The sequence below is a fragment of the Lactuca virosa genome, chromosome 2, assembly GCF_052849685.1.
Source record: "Lactuca virosa cultivar CGN04683 chromosome 2, Lactuca_virosa_CGN04683_v6, whole genome shotgun sequence".
Taxonomy (NCBI): domain Eukaryota; kingdom Viridiplantae; phylum Streptophyta; class Magnoliopsida; order Asterales; family Asteraceae; genus Lactuca; species Lactuca virosa.
In genome coordinates, this window is record NC_136427.1 from 306,770,576 (window position 1) to 306,794,304 (window position 23,729).

The 23,729-nt window shown below is 35.5% G+C and overlaps 1 protein-coding gene and 1 long non-coding RNA gene across 12 annotated transcripts; both read left to right on the forward strand.

Moving 5' to 3' along the window:
* Positions 1–1,940: 1,940 nt before the first annotated feature.
* On the forward strand, positions 1,941–7,247 carry LOC145161604 (uncharacterized). 11 transcript variants are annotated; one of them, XR_013738561.1, is made up of 15 exons: positions 1,942–2,578; positions 2,836–3,015; positions 3,117–3,170; positions 3,502–3,593; positions 3,707–3,793; positions 3,942–3,993; positions 4,205–4,287; positions 4,376–4,426; positions 4,552–4,625; positions 4,743–4,841; positions 5,479–5,668; positions 5,856–5,900; positions 5,991–6,494; positions 6,639–6,709; positions 6,821–7,247. It is a non-coding gene; the product is annotated as an uncharacterized LOC145161604 (long non-coding RNA). The 11 variants fall into 11 exon arrangements; XR_013738559.1 differs by having other exon boundaries at positions 1,941–2,578; positions 5,856–6,494; XR_013738562.1 differs by lacking the exon at positions 5,856–5,900.
* Positions 7,248–11,196: 3,949 nt separating this feature from the next.
* Positions 11,197–12,042, forward strand: LOC145158753 (uncharacterized). Its single transcript, XM_079077605.1, has one exon. It carries the CDS (start codon positions 11,197–11,199, stop codon positions 12,040–12,042), a length of 846 nt encoding a protein of 281 aa, XP_078933731.1.
* Positions 12,043–23,729: the final 11,687 nt, after the last annotated feature.

Consider the following 23,729-nt stretch of genomic DNA (forward strand, 5'->3'; position numbering starts at 1 on the left):
ACATTGATCCAGTCATCTAACAGAGTATAGATGACGACCACGGACTATTTTAGACAGTCCGGTGGAACGCTAGCAGGCTCGCAACCTGTAGGTGTTTGTGAACGACGTTTTCACCAGATGTACTCTAAAAACCCTGACAGCTATGGACTTAATGCCTTACAAATTAACATTGGCAGCTATAGACTTAGTGCCCTATAGATGAACATTGGCAGTTATAGACTTAGTTACTTACAAATGAACATTCGAAACTATGGACTTAGTGCCCTATAGATGAACGTTGACAGTTATGGATTTAGTGCCTTATAGATGAATGCTAGCAGCTATGGACTTAGTGCCTTATAAATGAACATTCGCAGCTATGGACTTTGTGCCTAATAGATAACATTGGCAGTTGTGCCTAATAGATAACATCGACAGCTATGAACTTAGTGCATGTTGGATAAACTTTGGCAGGAATGGACTTCGTGCCTATTCCTTAGGACAATCCTTAGGAATAAATAAATGAAGAATAGATAATTCTTAGGGTAGATCTATAAGAATAAAGAAGATAAAGAGGATGAGAAATTGGGTTAATTGTTTGATGATTAAACATAACTAGTAGGTGAACCCCATGATAGTTTTTTCCTTATAGGACAATATACTTTGAAAAAACCCAATGATAACATTCTACTTTTGATATTTTTCATATTAGGAAATTATAATTACAATTTTTTTCCAAAACATAACAGATAAAATTATTGTGATTGAATGAAAGTGTTAAAGTTTGGCATTGCATATGTTAAATCATTCCATAAACACATGAAAATTGGCCGCCTTGAGAAGCGAAAAGAAAATAACAATATACCACCCAGGAAGGTTATATATTGTGCATATTTTTCGGGTTCAACAATCTTCACCTTTTGTTCGAAAAAACCACTCTTTTCCCTCTTTCTTTGCCTCTGCCTTGCCTAAAAACCTATCGCATGTTATTTATTATATTACATTATCATATATTCAAGAAATTAAAAAAAAAACACTTCATTAGTCTATCACACGTCATCCGATCTTTGTTCTTCTGTCAAATGTATTTGAACGTTAGCCTGCAGAAAAAAAGATAGAAAATTCAAGGTGGTACTTTGATTGCGTTGAAGACGAGAATAAAATTCGATGAAGAAAAAGTAACTTACAATGTTAAGCTAAAAATAAAGTTCACGTATTTGAGAAAGAAACTGTACTAAACGTTTAGATGTTCTTATCAAAACAGAGATAGTCAGAAAATAAAGACAACAAAAAAACGTGTTACCACCCAGGCGAACGGAAAGAGTCAAATTTAAAAGCTTTGCAAACTTACTAAATGCCTTTCGTCTTGAAACTTGAATGATATAAGTTTTGTTCAAATTTAATTCGTTGGCTTCTTATAAAATTTAAAAGGTAAGCATTTTTGACTTTCACGCTATAATTCCTACAAAAGGGATGATAATCCCAATTATATTAAAAAAATAGATTTTTTATCCGGATCCCGCCAGCAAGAAGAAAAAAATCATTCAAAAAGGAAAGGATTTTCAATTTTTTGATGAATACAAAGTGGCATTAGACATAATTGTTCTAACATATGATAACATCTTCTTATCCTTATAACAACTCTTAACTAAATAAATTGAAGTTGGATTCAGGGGGAAAGTTATTGAAATTATATATATAAAATAGATAGAAGTTTACTGTATCTAAGCTAGGATAACTTTAATATATATATATATATATATATATATATATATATATATATATATATATATATATATATATATTAAAGTTATCCTAGCTTAGATACAGTAAACTTCTATCTATTTTGTCAATTTCGGCCCTTCTACTACCCTATTTATGTATGTCTATTCAGATCTGTCTCCAGGGTCATGTCAATATTCATATTGTATCTATTTTGTCAATTTCGGCCCTTCTACTATCCTATTTATGTATGTCTATTCAGATCTGTCTCCAGGGTCATGTCAATATTCATATTGTTTGTGTATACGTTGCTTCTCTTTGCTTCACCACTTTTTTTTCTCCAAACGAATTCCAATCTGTGTAATCCCTCTTTCCCATCTTCCAAACCACTCCCAGTTCCCGATCTCTTCCCGATTGTTCTAATTTTTAACCTGATTTCTTCTACTTCATCTACCGTCCTTTCTCACTCTTCTCTCAACCGATCATCAGGTGCTCAGAAGTCACAGAAGGTTCCCATCGATCTCCTGACATCGATTCTCATCTTTACCCTCCTTCTCTACATGCTCCGTTGATGAGTCCGTCGGTGTCTTCACGCCTTCTCTCAGGAGGACGCGATGGAAAACTGGTGTATACGCGGATATCTCTACTTCTCTTTGTTGATGATTCTCACGAAATCAGTTCCCTCTTCGCGTTCGATGTTCTTCCTTCTAACTTGAAATTGCCGATGCTTCATGAATGATCTTCTTCTGCTACTATCGATGGTGTCCAAGACAGGCTTAAGAGGTTGGCGAAAATAACCCCTATTTATGGGTTTAGGTCTTTTTTGGTTCTTCCTTCACCGATTTCCGTCTGTTCCCGCCGTTGATTACTAATTTGGGTATGTGTTTGCAACTTACGACTTCACTCTCTCCGATTTGTGCTTGATTTTGGACCAGACGACTACAAATATGTGATTTTTAATCTAGGTTTGTCAGAATCTGTCACACCAGATCATTTGTTTGCTTTTTTTTTTCTGTCATCATGCGTGATGAAGCCTACAACAACTGATGTCGGCTGCTTTTTGGTTGGCGTGTCTTCACTTTTTGGGTTTACTTTCATATCGGTTGTTTCTGCAATTGGAGATTGTTTCTGCAGTTGGAGAATGCGAGCACAGAAAAGAACACCGAGTGGTTGGTAGTTACGACCGAGGAGGATTTCATCATCACCACTCACCACCCGTCACCCGATACACTGCATCGCCCTTGATGTTATAATGAGATTTGAAGGAGAGTTTGACTATGCACCCCAACTGGTTGATGAAATGCTTGAACTAGGGTATGTTGATTTTCAACCAAATTAACTATTATATAAAATCTTTAATGCATAAGATTTTCATTTGATTGAATCTATTTTGGTCTAATTATATATGGTGTTAGTGGGAAGTGTGTCTTGGCCTCAGAACTACAACGATTCAAATATCAACAAGCTCGGTAAGCATCTTCCTTACTGAAATATTGCTTATAACTCGATTGAGATGCAATTATTTGTTACTCCTTAATTGCTACATGTTCAAATTATTGAATTTTTTGTAGTTGTTTTTCTGTTTGATGCCTCTATTGTTTTTGTGTTTGATACCTGTATTGCAACATCTTACTTTCATTATATTTCATTTCTAAGCATTGGACTTTGAAAAGTAACTGTTTGGGTATGGTATTTGTGGTAGTTTTCATATTTTAAGGGTGAGACCGCATTCGCCCTATCCTTAGAGGTTAATTCATGATAGCTTTTCTGTTTATTTTTCTGTAATGGTGCTTTTTACAGTTATAAATAACATCGGGTGCTGAAGATTGAGGCCGTATGCAGTAATCCCTCCACCAACAGTTGTAGATCGTATGCTCAAAGATCTTTCTCATGTCGGTACATTTTTCTATATTTATATTTATGAATGTTTTAGTAGCACATAAATATTTTCTATGATCATAATAACTCTTTTTTATAAATTAATCGCCATATCTTCTATTTTTAGAAAGAACATTTGGGAATCAGAGAGGGAAAAATGGCAGAGGACCCACTTGACTGGAATGACTACAAGTCCATGAAATTCATTCGTGCGGTCAGTTTTGATTTTTAATATATATGTTTATTATTACATTTGAAGCAATTTATGTAAGATTTTCTTTTTGAAATGTTTTTATTTATTTATATTTTAATTTTTAAATAATTTTGATTAATTAAACTTATCATATGTAGTGCTGATGCAGGTGATATTTGAGACCTCCAGATTCGCAACCACCAAAGAAATGGAACTCAATGGTAAGTTTTTATTTATTTATTATTTTTATAAATATTAAAGAAAAGGTTTTATTGTTTATTATTTTAAATAAGTTACAAATGAACATATTATAATAATTTAATTAAATTTTAGATTGAAGTAATATTATAATGGTAGTATCAATTTAAAAAAAAACATACAGATTTTGAATAGACTCCTATTACGTCTTTTATATGCTCTGTTCTTTACAAGGCTAGGAATAAAGGCTTCATTCACGTTGCCAAAATGGCTTGCTAAAGTCAAATGACAAGACTACCCTTACCCACCTTTTATAGGTACTTCCATCAAAAACTAGGTCCTCAGTCAATTTAGCTTTATTTATTTTTATTAAATTAACACCCAACACTTTTACATGTCTTAAAGATTGATGATAGAAATCTCAAATAGGGAGAAGTTGAAGTCAGAGGTTTAAAGGTATGCTTTTGAAAACATATTACCTTCTATCTTCGAATTTATACTAATCAAAATGGACCGTTGATAGTAGTATTGTTATATTTTTGAGGAAATACAAAAAAAAACATGTACTTTCATTATTGTAGCAGAAAATGCATTATCAGCAAACGTTTGAGAATATATATCCCGTGCCTATAGAATTCAGAAAGAATCAGCAGTGGTATGTTTTTTCACTAATCCATTGTATTTTTTTTGCCATTGATGTTTTCCTCAAACAGTTTTAAAAGGGTGTCCAAAGACTTAACAGAATGTGTTGCTTTTTTTTTTTTTTTTGCAGATTCTTCATTTTGGATGAAATGGTTTTTTATGGGGATGGGGTTGACTTTAGGGTTTGACCTGCCATGGGACTTTTAGAGTTTTAGTGGTATAAGGAAGGGTAAGTGTAAATATGATTTGAGGTAATTCCATTGTTTACGTCTATAGTGTTTCGTATGATAGAATGGAATCATCCATTCCATCGGAATGACAAAAAATTGTTTGTTTCTCTAATGGAATGGAGTAACCAATTCATTACGGTGTACATTCCATTCCATTAAACTAAACTCATTTTTTAATCATGATACAGGCGGAAGAACATAGAATATAAACAAATACTACATATTTCTGATGAGGTTCATTTTGCCATTTTTGCATATGCACAAGAGTTGCCATACAAATTAGATAGATTCACACTGCTTTCGACATATTGTTTGTGTGTTTACAAGTCATTTTTTCTGTTTTCGCACACTTACATCAGCCTAAATTTGGTATTTTTTTATCTGATATATATTTTGAAATAGATGCTAATTTAAAAATTTCTTACAAAATGGTGCCTATTTTTGAAAATTTTTACAATACAGACCCTAATTTTGATTTTCCCTGCAAAGGAGCCCCCCTCCCCCCCCCCCCCCCCCCTTTTTTTTTTGACAAACAATAGCTATTTTTAATGTACTTTATGCTTTTTTGACATATTTCATTTTGTTGTTTTTACAAATTATGGATTATATCTATTAGTTTTATAAATTTTCTATTAGAGCATTGCAGTTTTAATCCGATTCCAACCGCCGCAACCTTCAACGTCTTCCTTCTGTGCTCGACGTATATACGATTCCCTGGTTGGAAGGGCAGACACCGATGCACCACTGGAGAGGGCAAGTTATTTTTCCTTTTAAGTGACTTGCTACATTTGCGTCGGTTGAGAAGAAGACTATCAGAGGTGAAACGGTAAGAAACCACCACCTATGTGTTAGTTTTTATCCAAATGTAAAAAACCATTTTATGAGAAAATATGCAAGTTGTTTTATATATAAAGAACAATGACATTTGAGTAGGGAATTGTGTGATTGGCTTCACAACCACACTCTAACAGGTATTTCATTCCCTTCCTTTTATATTTTAATTTTTTTTACAGAGAAGATAGGAGGAAACTAATGGGTGAAATCAATCAATTTATTAGGTCCCATTTTCAACCGGAATCCAATTTTTTCTTATTCAGCTGTTTTATTAGTTTTACTAAGTTTTGACTATATAATCAACTTAATTGCAGGTTTGGGTTCTTACAATTCATGTTCGAAATCAACAACATGCTTTTATTTATTTGAGTGATATACTATTCCATCCACATTATGCATATCAATGTATGTTCATGACATTGATGTATCATACTGTTTATGTTAAGGTACATTAGTTAGATGATTTTGAGTTGTTTTTTATTGTAGTCCATTTTGGTGTTAGGTTGTTTTCCAGTTGGGATCTCTTCAAAATTCATATGAAACGCATGTTGTACCAAAAATGATGACATGGCACAAGTTTCGCCACGTCATCATCTAACTCCTATAATATATTTATATTCGACGTTTTGCTTTAAATGGCAAAAAACATATAACTTGGTTGCTATCTTTGGTTAAAAATAAAAAAATATCTATAAGAGGAGCCTTATACATCTAATGAATTTGAGATAATCACTGGTAAAAGCTTGGATTCCATAATTCTTGACTCTGCCTCTTCAGTGGATGTGATAAAAGCTGCCACACATTACAAGTTATTCCAGGTAACCTCACAAAATACCAACCTACTTTCTCATGTATTCCATCGGTTACTTTTTTTTTTTTTTTTACTTTAAAAAACTTTCATTTGTAATTATTTTTTGGACCACTGTATAGTTAACATTTTTTTTGTAAATTTGTTTTATCAGAGAGCCTTCCATGTGTACTCGGAAGCGAAACGTGTATATGATTTCAAGGATGTGGTGTCATCAAATTCTGAGTGAGTCGGACTATTTTCTACGATTTTATATTTTTTTATAAATAAACTTTGTTTATATCTTTTTAAAGTCCAGAATATGAGTAATATTGGAATTGTTTTTGCATTGAATAGGAGAAGTTGAAGAACCTTGACGATCTTATGAATGACAATCACCATAGTTGCAGTGTTCTATTTGAGTGCAGGTTTAGGCTTTATTTTTCCTTTCTAATTTTTTTTCCTGTTACTCGGTTTTATCGGTTTAAATGTTGTTAACAAAAAGCAAATTATGGTTGTTACTAGAAGTTCACCCTTTTTGATGATTGTAATTTCAATTTCAGAATTTTATGAATTGTATTTGTTGTGCTTTTTCCAGTTAGATGTAATTTGAGTTTCGTATTGGGGGTTTTCCAATCTCACACACTAATTTCTTCTGTAAACATATGATATTTATTGTTTTGTTTGTGTAGATGAAGTTTAGTTTCACCAACCGATCTCAAGGGTTTGGATTTGTCATTTTTGTTAGTGAATAAGTTATTAATGAAATGTTATCTAATGTTAAGTTGCATTGTTGACCTACTGAAAGATGACAAAAACTACGAACAAATCCACACCCCACGTAGCGGGGTTCCCCACCCAGTTTTGAATTAAATGAGATTAAATTTCAATTCCACACCTAGAATTTCGTGGTCATGAAACTAAACTAAAGCAATTCACCATTGAAATGATTATGTCATACTCACATTTTTCCTAAAGATGAAAATATTTTGTAATTTCTTCGGTGAAGTTTGCACATTTGTTGGGTTCCAAAAGCCACCTGTCAATGGTGGCATTGGCGGGACCCGCAGTGTAGGTCCAAGCAGTTGTAAAGAAAGTAATAAATAATCATAAGTACAAAATAAATTAAGAAAACCCTCCCAAAAAAGGATAGGGAAAATGACATATATAGCCCATGAACTTTTTAAGGTTGACCATTTTAGTCACTTAAGTTTTTTCGTGGCTTTATGAGGGAACCAAGTTGTGGCAACCTGTACATTTAGTCCCCTTTAGTTGTTTTAGCCGTTTAGGGAACAAATAGACAAAACTTGGGGCCCACCTCTCTCTCTCTCTCTCTCTCTCTCTCTCTCTCTCTCTCTCTCTCTCTCTCTCTCTCTCTCTATATATATATATATATATATATATATATATATATATATATATATATATATATATATATAACCTTCATTCTCATCGTTAACACCACCACTACACTACATCATCACCCCTGCTTTATAACTAATTAACAAAAAAATAAATCATGTTGTAGGCCATTTTAGCGGGGTGTTCAGCTGGTGGATTGACTTCGATATTGCAGTGCGATAATTTCTGATCACAATTATCGGCGACGACTAAAGTGAAATGCCTTTCCGATGCCGGATTTTCATCAATGCGTAAGCTTCCGCTTCCATTTACAAGGTTTACTTCATGTTTCCCCTTCGTTTTTGATGTATTGATTTCACGTTTTTGATTCATTAACAGGAAGAGGATTATAGAGCAAAGTCACATCGAAGGCTTCTACACGTCGTTAGAACACATGTACATTCAAAATTGAAATCCCCTTTTTTCCACTCTCAATTTCAGGCACAAAAATGGCATCAAAATTTTTGATTATTGAATTTGATTTGTTTGTTTAGGGATCTACTAAAGGTTTGTCTCCAGCTTGCCTTGCGAAAATGAGTCCTGGTTTGGTAAGACTTAGAAAGATGTTTTGATATAACTCCTTTGAATTTTTGCTCCGACGGACTCCTACCGGTTCGTTTTGGCTTCTGCTCGACGGAGTGATTAGTTGGAGATGAGAGGGAGATCGGGAAAGATGTTTCCGGCAACAACAGTGGTAATGGGTGGGTGTGGGTTGCGTTGGCAGCCCAAGAGAACACGATGGTGGGTGCTGGCGGCGACTCTTGGTCGTTCCCGGTGGCAGTGGGTGGTCGAGGGTGACAATCCTTGAATGCTCTTGTTCCCCATTCGTTCCTTAGCAGTAATTCAGTGGGAGGGAGGGAAAAGTTGACTTTCATAAAGTCCAAAATAGAGAGAGAGAGAGAAAGAGAGAGAGAGAGAGATCAGTCCAAGAGTAGGGAAAATTCAAAGTCAATATAAGAAAATTGGTCAACAAATGTCAATGTGTCAAAGATGTAACCGGGTGACCCCTTCACTTTGGCCAAAAGGATGTAATCGACCCGACAAACACAACTGTGTTCCCTCATAAGGCCACAAAAATTGTTTAGAGACTAAAAAGATAAACCCTAGAAAGTCCGTAGGGCATTTGTGTCATTTTCCCAAAAAAGATAACCTTAAATTTTGATATCTTAAGAGTTTTGTAGAACATGAAGCTAGCCTGAGAGTGTTCTTAGGAGCACTTATACAAAGGTTGTCTGCAACTACAAACCTCGAAAATGCATAAGCACCTTCAAGAAAAGCATAATCTATCCCCAGTTTCACTTCCGGTCTATCCATAAATTCCAGATCACCTAAAACACCAACCAACTATTTTCACATTCCATTCACAAAAAACAAATGTGATTGAATGTTCTAAAAATAGAATTCTAACCAATGCTTGGTCTAAAGTCTAAACGGCCTAAAAAATCGAATTCCGACCCTGCATTTGGTTACAAATGAATACATAATTGAATTCCATGGGATTTCAAGATGGAATTCATTCCTTAGTATTTGTACCTTGGTAAAATTACTCAAATACTCTTTTAATTATGATTCAGACCAAAGAGATTGAGGGTCTTTGAACGAACTCATTAGTATTTGTACCTTATGTATTATCTGTGATCTTATGTTATTTGATGCTAGTACTGGTACATATTTGGTATCATTTCATTTATGTGCTCATATGTAGTATACAACAAACTCTATGAGTTCTACAGTTAGACATTATGGTATCTGTGTTTGAACCGGTCGTAACACGGGAAATGTTTGATATTTGTGTTATCTCTTTTGGGTGAACACACTTTTCCTATGACATTGATTCGTTTTGGGAGTATAACTTGATGAGACTACTTAAGAACAAAATGACACAATGCTCTAGAGATTCCGAGGAATGAATCATTTTAAGGAGGGGATAATTGTATCGACCTAAAAATCTTTTTGCTAACGATGTTAGTCTTCTATTATATAGGATTAAGTTGTATGCATTTTTCGTGTCAAATTATATACTTATTATATAATAATATGAACAAAAAGAAGATTAATTAGGATTTTATAGGATTTAATTTAATTAATATTGGTATTTATCTTGAATTAGATAAAATAAAATAAGCAAATTAGGGTAAAAAAAGATGAATTAATTTAAATTAAAGAATTAACTAATGTTTAAAGCTACTTAAAAATGGGATTACATAACATTTAGGCTGACTAAATGAATTTAAATGTCGTAAAAGAAAACCAAAACGTAAGATAAATTAATACAAGGAGTCAATTATGAACCTATGAAAGTGGAGGGGGTTAAGATACACTAACCGGAGGATTGTATAATGAAAGAAAAGGAAAATGGGGGTTGATTATGGAATAAAAGCCAAATATAGAGACCAAAGCTCTAAATTTGTATTAGATAACACCCATTTGATTAAGAGAGACGGGTGTGGGCAACGGGAAGCCCCGTTATAAGTGACATGACATCTAATAACAGCGCCATAATGGGAGGAAAACCCCCCCTAGCAGTTATTAGTTGTTATATTATGAGGCGTTATGGTGAACACGGGAGGGAACGTCACGATTTTGCTTGTGTTTTTATTCAACGGCCATAATTTCGACCGTTTGTTTCAAACGGTAACATAAAAAAATCAAGTTTTATATATACTATCATATAACCTATATTATTTTTACCTACAAAACACATACTTCTCTACATATTTCTTTCAATATTTCAAAACCAAAATATGGATCAATTTGATCCGGCCCATCCGTCCAACGATGATAATGACGAAGACGATTTGTTCGTGAGTATGATGTACCGGTATTATACAGACAGCCTACTACAGCCAGATCCAGCTCCACTACTCACGCGATGTGCGACGTTAAATAGAGATCGTGAGGAAGGGCATAAACGGCTAGTTAACGATTACTTTGCGGAAAATTGTGTTTACCAGCCAAACGATTTCAAAAGAAGATTTCGTTTGCGAAAAGATGTGTTTGAAAGGATAGCCAACGATATGGAAGCAAGGTATCGTTTGTTTCAACTTTTATAATTTATAAAATGTCACTTTTAGATAAAATAAATACAATTTTTACATGTTTAATATATATTTAGGTATCGTTTGTTTCAACTTTTATAATTTATAAAATGTCACTTTTAGATAAAATAAATACAATTTTTACATGTTTAATATTTATTTAGGTATGAATTTTTCCAATTGAGATATGATGCTAAAGGCAAACGAGGCTTCACAGGGTTGCAGAAATGTGTTGCTGCAATTAAACTTATGGCAATGGGGGAGTAGCCCGATTCTGTTGACGATTATATGAGAATGTCTGAGAGGACCGCACGAGAAAGTTTGTATTTATTGGCAAGAGGTGTTAGCGAAACCTTCGGTGACCAATACTTGCGCAAACCTTCGTTGCATGATATGCAACAACTATACGCGGCGCATGAAGAAAGACATGGTTTTCCGGGTATGCTTGGGAGCATTGACTGCACACACTGGAAATGGAGAAATTGCCCCGTGGCGTGGAAAGGTCAGTATTCGAGCGGTCATCATGGAGCGCCTTCGTTGGTATTAGAGGCTGTTGCTTCACAAGATTTATGGATTTTCCATGCTTTTTTCGGGGTTGCGGGTTCTAACAACGACGTCAACGTTCTCGATCAATCACCAATATTTGACGATCTTTTGTCAGGAAAAGCATCGGATGCTCCTTTCACGGTGAATGGAAATGAATATAAGTTTGGGTATTACCTTACAGATGGAATATATCCACAATATTCGATGTTTGTGAAGGCGTTTCGACACCCAATAGACCCAAGGGACAAATATTTCAAGAGACGACAAGAAGGAGCACGTAAGGACGTTGAACGTGCTTTTGGGGTTTTGAAATCAAAATGGCACATAGTTAAATATGTGGTGAGACCTTATAAGTTAGATACTCTACGATATATCATGTATGCGTGTATCATAATGAATAACATGCTTGTCGAAGATAAAGGACGCAATATTGCAACGTATTTGCCTACGGAACCAAGACATGTGCAATTTCAACCAGGGACATCAAAATATTTACATAGAGTGGTTGATATTCAAGATCAGCGAAAACACAAGCAACTCCGTGAAGACTTGGCGGATTACATCTATGTTGGTCACGAAGATGAAGCTGAATAGTTTTAGTCCAAAAATGTAGGTTTTATCATCTTTTTTTAGGTTTTTAAATGTTTTTGTGTTTTGTTGTACTTTTTTTAATGTTGTTTTTAATTTAAGATTTATTAAAATTTTATTTTTACTTTTCAAATGTTATTTTTAATTTATGATTTAAGTTATATGATAAATATAAATACTATGATATAAATAAATATATAAAAAACAAATTCGAAATATAGAAAAAAAAACATTAAAAAAAATAAAAATAAAATAGAAAATAATTGGTGTTATCACATGTTATTAGATGTTGTCCATTTCCACCTTGGGTGTTATAACACTCATGTATGAGTAGGATGCTGACATGGCATCTTTTGGGTGTGGTAACATGTAATAACATGTTGCCCACACCTAGTAGTCTAAGGAAGATGATGCGACCAATCTTCATCTTTGTTTCCGTAACCAGGCGGCTTATACGCCTTTCCCTTTACACCCTAAAAACCGATTACAACACCCTTTGGATTGTTTCATCATTGACATTTACAAGAAAGAGGGAGAAAAAACGAGTGGGAACGAGGTAGTAAAACAAGAGAGAGTGAGACGAGAGAACAGAGAAGTTCGAGACAGTCGTGAACTTGGAGGCATCTTCAGGAGTGGAAGAAGAGAAGCCAAACGTGTTTGGCCCTGTTATTGCTAATGTGCGACCAACATCCGGTAAGAACTACACCTCAATCGGACCCTTTGTCAACTCTCGTCTTCTGTTCTTCCTGTTTCACGACATAGCTGTCAATATACTTGCCATGTATTTGTTGTTTAAAACCTATAAACTTTCTTAAGAAGTGAAGACAGAAAGTTTACAAGCTTGTGGAGGCATAACTAATTCCATCTTAATGTTAAGTTGGAAAATATGAACGATATTGATCCTTACGTGAAATCTAAACTATTTAAGCATATGAAAATCCCTTTCATCTTCTGATACGCAAGACTCTAAGACAAAATCTTCCTATTCTAATCATCATCATATCATATCATATCATACTATATTATAAAGGAATCATTTTTTCTTTCACCTCATTCATTTGAAACTCCCATGCATTTTTCCTTTCACCACATTCATTTGAAACTCCCATGACTTTTCAATTTCTTTCTAATAATGATTATAAGTTGGTTACTAAGATTAAATAAATATCAAACTTAAAGTATAATCATATATAAACTAAATTTCAATATTAAAAGAATATATTTACTTCTACTTATAAAGTTATGTTTTTTTTTAACTTTTTACATATTATACTTAATTTATTAGTTTTAATATATTGTTGGATGTAAATCATTATCATTTTAAAGCTACAATTTTTGAACAATTTGTATAAAATATTTAAATTATAAACTTAAATATAACATTCCAGGACCAACTTAAATATAAATTTTAGTTTAACTTAAACAACCCAAATAATATTTTATAAATAGTTAAAAGTGATAAATTGTAGTGTCTTTATAACAATGATTATAATTTGGTTAATAAGGTTAAATAAATATCAAACCTAAAGTATAATCATAAATAAACTAAATTTCAATATTAAAATAGTATATTTACTTCTACTTATAAAGTTATGTCTTTATATTTTAATATATTCTACTTGATTTATTAGATTTAATATGTTGTATGTAAACCATTATCAATTTAAAGCTAAATGCAAAAACTAAATTATAATATCACTTTAACTAAAATATTTTCTAAAGATATTTGTATAATCGTTAAAAGTTTTCAAATAAGTAGCTTAAAATAATTTACATTAACAATAGTTAAAAGTAAATCTATATAAATGATTATATTATTACCTTTAAAATCAAAAAACAATGTCTGGTTTCTTAAATAAATATAATGATAGAAATTAAAACGTTAAGAAAATAAATTTTAAAAAGTAATTAACAATAACAAAAACTATAAATAACATTAAGCCATATATTATATTTAATTTTATTTATGAGTAACTCCTTGGTAGAAGTCATTCAAACAGTTGAGATTATACAGTTATAATATATGTATATATTATCCTATAATTCAAAATAATCAATATATTATATTAATTTAGTATACGAATTATTATATCAAAGAATAGTTTGTGCGCAAAGCATATATTTATAAAGATTTCAAGTATACAGGTGTTTATGCGCAAGGCATTCGCCTAGTAAAAGAATAATTTTATTCTCCTTTTGACAAGTGTCACCTTATTAAGGCTCCTAATTAATGCATATTTTATTCTCATTTTGTCATATGTTACCTTATTATGTCTCCTAATTAATGCATGCCGCTTGTCAATCTATTTTTGATTATTCATTTCAATTTTTAAAATTTGAATTTCTCAATTTAATTACATTAAATTAATAACATTAGAATAAAAAATAAAATAAAATTAATACAAATTATAAAGTGATATAATTTCACATATTTATTTAAATCAATGGTTATAATTTTATATAACTAAAAAATCTCTTAATTAATAATTTATTTAAGCTCATTGATTAATAATTTTGAGTTTTTATGATAAAAATTTAATTAATTTTGTAACCGTGGTTCTCACGGGTTATAAACTAGTATATAATAGTACAAAAGTATCCTTTATCTTAATAGTTTTATACTTTATCTTAATAGTTTTATACGTGGCCATTTATTTATTTAAGTACCACTAAATCCAGTCATCTTATGAATGATATATAACTTCTAGAGTCTTACCATTGACTATTTATTTAAGTACCACTAAATCCAGTCATCTTATGAATGATATATAACTTCTAGAGTCTTACCATTGACTAAGGAAATGATGGTTTTGACTTTAGCTCCTTTATAAACTGTATGTAAGGTTCCTACAAGTTGGTACATGTAAAAGAATAAGATTATCAATGGTTATTTAATGGGTAGTGAATAATATTTTTAATTATTAGACAAAATGAAATTATGATTTAGGACCAATTAAAAGAATTACACAAGCTTGACCTGAATTATAATTATGTTAAGGCGATGTTGTTAGTTTTAAAGTTTAAATAAGAATTTAAAACATACTCTGATTATATATATGACATATGATATATGATATTTTTAGTTACAAATAAAGGATGGCTAGCTAACGGAGGTTATTATAGTTTTGACGTCTTATGGTACATTCTGAGCTTTATTAGTAAAGATGAACTAATAATGGTAAAGCTGTTATTAAAATGATAAGGTTCATGTTAAAAAGATGTTAACTTTAAAGGGTTAAAAATAATCTAAAACTTGATTACGTTTTATTACATTTGATACTTTAGGTCAATTATTACTTTTATATTATTAATGGGCAATCTTTAGTTGTTAGAACCTAAACTAAATGTTAAACCTATATTTGTTTAGGTATTTTTTTGAAACGTTACGAAGCTTATGAGTTGAAGTAAAAGGGTAATTCATTTGACGAATATTAAGGTGAGTTGATAGATTTTTCATAAACTTTGTACATAGTCAAAAACTACTTTCCAGAAACGGGTCGACTAGTCAAATTAAGATATTATTAATTGGTGATTATGCAATACGTGATATATGAGTTATGTTACTATTTTCCCTTTTTGTGACAATTGTATGCTTTTGAAATTCGGTTGGTATGCATATCTTCATACTTGATACGATTAGTTTCAGCTATGATATGCCATATGAAATGATTGATATTTGACTATGATCTTGTTTATTATCTTCTTGTTATTACATGTTATGAATCTTGATTATGATTGTACGAATCTTGCATGCTTTTACTTGATTTACGATCGATTATGCGGGGTTATGTGTAGAGGGAAAGGGTAAAACCTAGCACTTAGCATGAAAAATACCTTCTGGGAAAAGAGCTTAAGTCATTTACGAGTTGTTCGGTCTTTCTATATGCTCGTGTGGCACATGGTTTGCGTACACTTCGGTGTTTGCGGACTGGAGTGATGTTGGTCATTCGAACGAGGCTTGTACAAACATCACGTAGGTGTTGGGAGGTGGCGGATGGATGCCACCGCTTGTACCAACACCAAAATGACACCGCGATGTACTTGTACATTGCATAGTCAGAGTAGTGAAAGTGGAGTCTTGGGGTCGGTGTGACGGGTGGGAGTCGCGAACCACCTAAAGCATTTGGCTGGCCAGGCACACAAGTAGCGAACGGGTTTTTCCTTTGGGGTTAGGTATTACTACGAGACTACCTACGTCTATACGATTAGGATACATTCCCTTGATATGGCGATATATGATTATGATATGATTGTGCATGAAATATGATCGATGTTACACAAATGAATGAAATGTGAATGGATGATACAATATTGAAAGATTGAATGATGTGTGTAGGGCTGACAATTCTCGACACAACCAGCAACACGACAAGAAATAAATGGGTTTGGGTTGAGTTTTTCAACCCGCCAACCTGCTAACCCATCAATCCGTTTATTAAACGGGTCATATATGGGTTTCTCAAAAAATAAACGGGTTAACCCGCCAACCCGTTTATATTTTTAATAAAGGATATTATTTTATTTTTAAATGTATTTATGTAGGGATTGTTTGTTTGGAGAAAAAGGTAGTATTTTATAATTTATTGTTTATTTATATTAACTATTATTTTGTATTGATTTTTTTATTTTTATCTTCCTTATCCAGTTGATACTAATGTTGATATCGATAAACTAACTCAAAACGTCATGGATATGAACATTGCGGAAGACAAAATAGAGGTTACGAGTTCTAATAAACTTTAAGTTGACATTTGGTGAGTTATTTTTAATGACAACTATACATTTTTATAATTTTACTTGTGTGTGTTTTAACCTTGGATATTGTTTCTACTTGACGTTTGAAGTTCATCATAAAAAAGAAAATGGTGTTGGAGAATTGACTCTGTTTTTTGGGAGAAAAAAATGGGAATCATGGTTATTACTTTAGGACTTGAATTATCTATGTTTGTATTAATGTTTAGTTTGAACATGTTTCTATGAATGTTTTTAATTTTCATTTGGATGTTTAAGACTTAAGTGTCTAAAATTTGGATATGTTTGCATCAACCATCAAGAATTTATTCATGCTTAATTATCAATTTTATTTATGAAATCTGACCCACAAACCCAAATCTGACCCACGAACCTGCCAACTTGTGAACCCGTATAAATAAGTGGGTTGGCGGGTCATATATGAGTTTATGTTCCAAACCCGTCAACCCGTGACCTGTATATTTAAATAGGTCGTGTTTGGATTGGCATATTTTAACCCGCCAACCCGCTACACGTCAACCCGAACACGACACGATCGCCAGGCCTAGATGTGTGTGAGATGATTAATTAATGATTGATATGTGAAATTTGTTTATATGATTATAATTTGAATGATTGACCCGTTAGGGGATTGTAAGTTTTCCCTTTGATTATGTACAAACTCCTATTGGCTCACGAAGCATTTGCTGACACTTGTTTCTTTACTTTGTACCTTTATGATTGGTACATGTAGCTTAGAAGCTCGACTTGGTGAGATGGGGTCACTTTTAGGTAGTTTATCCTATATAATAAAGATGTCACTTGGACACATTATTTACATTTTTTATACTAATGCTTCCGCTACAATTAAATACTTTTGATATTTTTGTTTCAAATTGAACGTAACGTTGTGGTTTGAAATGTTTTTGAAATAAACAATGTTTACAGTCTTCCGCTGCATTTTCAGTTAAAATATTTTTAAAATAAATGGAAAAAAATTGAGTAAAAATCATGATGTTACACCCAGGATCTCAGATTCCCTACCGTCTTCTCCAGTTTCACTTACGTCATTTGATCACAACACACTGAACAACAAAAATAGAAAACAAAGTTTTAATGTTTCTATAAGATTTAGATCCTTATGAAAATACTAAGTAATGTTTTACCTGAATATATTAATTTGTTGCTCCGATAATGACTGGCAAGTGATTCCCGGATGTTATGCCATTGATAAGCTGAAAGTAGCAATTTTTTTATGATCACAAGGACGTTCAAATCGAAAATATGGAACCAAAAACAGCAAAACAATCATAAAACATTAATGAAGACACTAAAGTGACAGTCCTAGTTTTTAATATAGGAGGACTCACGGAAATTGCAAAATCCCTAAAATCCTTTGCAGTGAACTCGACTATATGGATGATTGTACCCAAGTGATGATGTGGCACTCCTACGCAGACAGAAAATCATAGATGATTAGCGATACTACATTAAGAATGAATACATCTGTCACACCCCAAAACCGGAATGGCGGAGGACGTCATGTTTAGTATCACAAGACATGCATTATAGTAAGCAAAGTAATAAACAACCATTTCATTAGAAAGAAAGTGTTTACAAAGTGTGTGTTCACAAAACATAGAATACATAAGCAAATAACAAAACAAGACTTGGAGTTATTATGCTCCATCTTCTGAATTCCCAGCGCAAGTACCTGTCTACTAGTTTCCTGAGAATACAAGTTATTTGAAAGAGTTTATCAGCAATTAAGTTGGTGAGTTCATAAGATTTTAGTGATGTATGTAAGTTGTAAAAAGTTTAGTAAGATGTAGTAAGTTTGTAAGTTCTGTTTTAGAAACGTTCGCCTGTTCCTCCAGAAAATCCTATATTTCCTGCTTTGATGAAAGATAAGTAAAAATTACTCTACAATCCTTTCTATGAGTATTAAATGGATACAAGTTATATAAAACCCAGAGTAAACAAACAATCAGTTATGTGTGTCTGCCCTAAGCCCACAACCAAACAAGGAACATGAAATAAGGCGGGTAACACACATCCCATTGGTTGTTAGATCCTTGTTGTATATAACCCTGGTGTATTCCCTTGGTACTTACAGAGTTAACTGTAATAGTTCCTTTATAATTTATGAAAAGATTCTTTTAAGAAAACTCTTATTTCTTATAATAAAATAGTAATCACAGTGGTTCCTTCTATAATCACTTAGTTTATACTAGCTATATATAATCTAATATCGAACAGATAGTTACTTGCGTGAATCTACCCTAAGACCACAACCAAACAAGGAACAGGAAATGAAGCATAAAGGCACACATCTAACTATCTATCGGGTATTAATTATATATAACCCTGATGTATAAACTAAGGTATTATAGAATTAATCGCCTAAGGTCCTTTAAGTTATACTGGTTTAATAAAATGGATTAAACCCTTTACTGGTAAGTTTCTAGTTTTGTTTATCAAAAGTTCTGCTTTGAAAAGTATGTTTTGTACTAGAAGACTGTGCATTGAATTTGTATCCTATGACCTGACCCATACCTGGTACCCCTTATAATGATGTAACACCCGAAAATTTCAATCCAATTTAAACTTTTAAAACATGTCACGTTCATCAAAACATTACAACTTTGTTTTCAAAATATTATTTATCAGAGTATTCCCAGAAACATAAACATAATATGAGGAGTTGTACGATCATGCCTTCGCCTTGCCGCGATCCCCTGATGTACCTGAAACAATAAACTGGAACTGTAAGCCCGGAAGCTTAGTGAGTTACCCCCAAAATATCGATACACATACAATCCACATAGCCATATCAGTAATAGCATATCATAACAATCTAAGACAGCATACAATGAGTCCACAGCTTTACTAGCTGGATTACCCCTGGGCCCTCAGTACGAGTCTGGAATGCCTACCTGGCCCTCAGCTCGTATCTGGAATGCTCTCGAGTCCTCAGTATGAGTCTGGAATGCCTACCGGGCCCTCAGCTCATATCTGGAATACTCTAGGGTTTGTTGGCTACAACACGGAGCAGTACAACCTCAACCCATCCCATATAACATGTATCATATAACATGTATCATATAACATGTATCATATAACATAACTATTGAGCATGCAATAATCACATAACATCATAGGTAGTCCTACAGATCCACCTAACTGGAATAACCACTAACATGCAACACTGACTCATACTCAACATCCAATACTATTAGGATAACACATAACTCACCTTGCAACTGTCGTCTGAAACTAGAAAGCTCAACTCCCGGATCACCAACACGAGCTCCACCACCTATAGTTACCATAAAAACCCCTTTTTCCTAAATCTCAAAATTACCAGAATACCCTTGGTCCAAGTCAAAGTCCACAGTCAAGGTCAACAGTTCATGCTGACTCGACTCGTCGAGTGTAGTTCATGCTGACTCGACTCGTCGAGTGCAGTTAACCGACTCGTCGAGTCCTTCCTGAACTCGAGAAGTCGTGAAATCCCTGATTGGCTCGTCGAGTTCCCCTTTAACTCGTCGAGTTCATACGTGTCCAAGAATTGGGAGAAACCCTAGCCGACTCGCCGAGTCTTCGAACGGCTCGCCAAGTTCAAGACAATCTTCAATGGACTCGCCGAGTTGTTCATCCAACTCGTCGAGTTCATGACCATCTTCAACGGGCTCGCCGAGTTGTTCATCCAACTCACCGAGTCCTTGCAGACCTTCATCCATGTAGACGCTTTTTAAGCCATGGCAAGGTTCCAAATTACAGATCTAAGCTTCTAGGGCATGTTTATCATGTAAAGTCGCAAACTTTACGTGCATGCAAGGCTTTAAGACCCTAAAATGGAAAAACTAAGTTTGCAATGAAGTCTCGCACTTGAGGGATGGCTCCTACTAGGCAAGGCTGATGACTTTATAGATCTAGAGGTCAAAGGGAGTCCAGATCTGAAGTTACAAATTCAGATCTTAGCTTAAACATGGGGAGCCTTTCATAAAACTCCTCCAAAAGAGGTTAAAAGAGAGATGAGCTAAAGGAACAACTTAATACCTTCCAGAGAGTGACAACTGATGAATCTCTTAGCTCCCTACGAGTTCCTAGCCTTGATTTCCTTGCTTTCCCCAAGTGTTTCCTTCTTCAAGGTCCTCCTCCAAGCTTGAACACACCAAAAGAACACACACACACATGATTTAGGGTTTGAGAGGGACAAAGGGCGGTAAAGGGGAGGCTGGGGGAGGCCAATGATCCTTTTAATAGGGTGCAAAACCCCAAGATTTAGGGTTTCATCTGCCAGCTCCTACTCGTCGAGTCCCTTCTTGGACTCGGCGAGTAGGTCATTAAAATACGTAGACCAACCCGCTGCTACTCGATGAGTAGGGCAATCAACTCGTTGAGTAGCCCTTGAAATCAAGAACTCACACATTATATCAATACCTGAGAATCGGGGCATTACAACTCTCCCCCACTTGAACTAGACTTCGCCCTCGAAGTCTGCTGCAGCGAATAACTACAGGTAATGCTACCGCATTTCATCCTCCGACTCCCACGTCCACTCGGACCCCTTCCGATGCTCCCACTGAACTTTCACCAAAGGTATCTCCTTATTCCTTAGAATCTTCATCTTCTTCTCCAGTATGGCCACAAGCCTCTCTATGTAATTCAGGCGCTCATCAACCTGAATATCATCCAGCGACACCACCTCCTCTTGATCCATGATGCACTCTCGCAGCTGCAAAACGTGGAAAGTGTTGTGTATCCGACTAAGCTCCTTCGGCAGCTCTAGCCTGTAAGCTACCTTTCCAACCCTGACAATGATCATGAACGGCCCAATATATTGGGGACCCAATTTTCCCCTCTTCCTGAAGCGGATCACGCCTTTCCAGGGCGAGACCTTCAGGAGTACCCTGTCACCGACCTGAAACTCTAACTCGGAGCGGCGCCGGTCGGCGTAACTCTTCTGCCGACTCTAAGCGGTCTGCATCCGCTGCCTAATCTGCTGAATCTTCTCGGTATTCTGCAAGACCACCTCCATCCTACCCATCATCCTATGACCAACCTCGCCCCAACAAACTGGGGTGTGACATCTCCGCCCGTATAATAGCTCGAATGGCGGGGTGCCAAGGCTAGAATGATAGTTGTTGTTGTAGGCGAACTCCGCAAGCGGTAGGTGAGAATCCCAACTCCCACCGAAATCAATGACACACGCCCTGAACATGTCCTCGAGGGTCTGAATAGTCCGCTCGCTCTGTCCGTCTGCCTGCGGGTGCAATGTTGTCCTGAGGTGCAACCGCGTGCCCAACTCCTGGTGAAACTTTTGCCAGAAGCGGGAGGTAAACCTGACATCTCTATCAGAGACAATGGAAACGGGAACCCTATGCCGAGACACGATCTCGCAAACGTACACTTCGGCCAATTTCTCGGCCGATGAGCTCACCCGTAATGGGCACTCTTGGTCAATCGATCCACTATGACCCATATAGCATCAAACCCCTTCGCCGTCCTCGGCAACTTGGTAATAAAATCCATCGTGATCTATTCCCATTTCCACATGGGAATCTCTAGAGGCTGCAACTTTCCATGCGGCCTCTGATGCTTGGCCTTGACCATCCTACAGGTTAAGCACCTCTCGACGTACCAAGCGATCTCTCGCTTCATGCACGACTACCAATAGCTTAAACTCAAATCCTGGTACATCTTGGTGACCCCTGGGTGAATAGAGAAATGAGACTTATGAGCCTCCTCCATAATTGCCTGCCTAATCCCACCAGACATCGAACCCAAACCCGACCACATCGGGTCAAAAGTCCCCGACTATCCTGCACGAACCAGGTATTCTCACCCTTGATCCTCTCCAGCTTCCAATTTTCCGGTCGCATGCCCTCTACCTGGGCATCTCTGATTAAACTCACAAGCGGAGAATCCACCGCTATCCTCATACATACCGTGGGGGTGGAAGACCCAGCTGACTTGCGGTTCAAGGAATCTGCAACCACATTCGCTTTACCAGGATGGTAAAGGATCTCGCAATCGTAGTCCTTGACTACATCCATCCACCTGCGTTGCCTCATGTTCAGGTTCAACTGATCCATGATATGTCTCAAGCTCTTGTGATCCGTGTAAATGGTACAGCGGACCCCATAGAGGTAATGTCTCCATATATTAAGGGCGAACACCACCACCCCAGCTCCAAGTCATGCGTAAGGTATCTCGTCTCATGCGGCTTCAGCTGCCGCGATGCGTAGGCTATCACTCGTCCTCTCTGCATGAGGACCGCCCCTAAACCTGTGATGGATGCATCACAGAACACCACAAAATCCTCAACTCCCTCCGGGAGTGTCAAGACTGGTGCCTCACACAAACGCTGACGGAGGGTCTCAAACGTCCTCTGCTGCTCGGGGCCCCACCGAAAATCCACCCCTTCCTCGTCAGACGAGTGAGGGGCACTACAATCTTGGAGAAATACCCTGCCAATCCCAGAAAACTCCTAATATCTGAGGGAGATTTCGGAACCTCCCACTGCATAACCGCCTTGATTTTGGCCGGATCGACCAAAATCCCCTCCTGGTTAACAAGATGTCCGAGGAACTGGACCTCTCGTAACCAAAACTCACACTTTGAGAACTTGGCGTACAGTCGTTCTCGTCTCAGAGCTCCCAACAGCTCTCGCAGATGCTCCTCATGCTGCTCTCGGGTCTTGGAATACACCAAGATATCATCTATAAACACTATGACCGAGCGATCAAGCATCAGTCTACAGACCCGATTCATCAGGTCCATAAACACTGCTGGCGCATTGGTGAGCCCAAACGGCATCACCACGAACTCGTAATGTCCATAACAAGTTCGGAATGTGGTCTTCTCCACGTCCTCCTCTCTGAACCTGACCTGATGATACCCAGACCTCAAGTCTACCTTGGAAAACCAAGATGCACCCTGTAACTGATCGAATA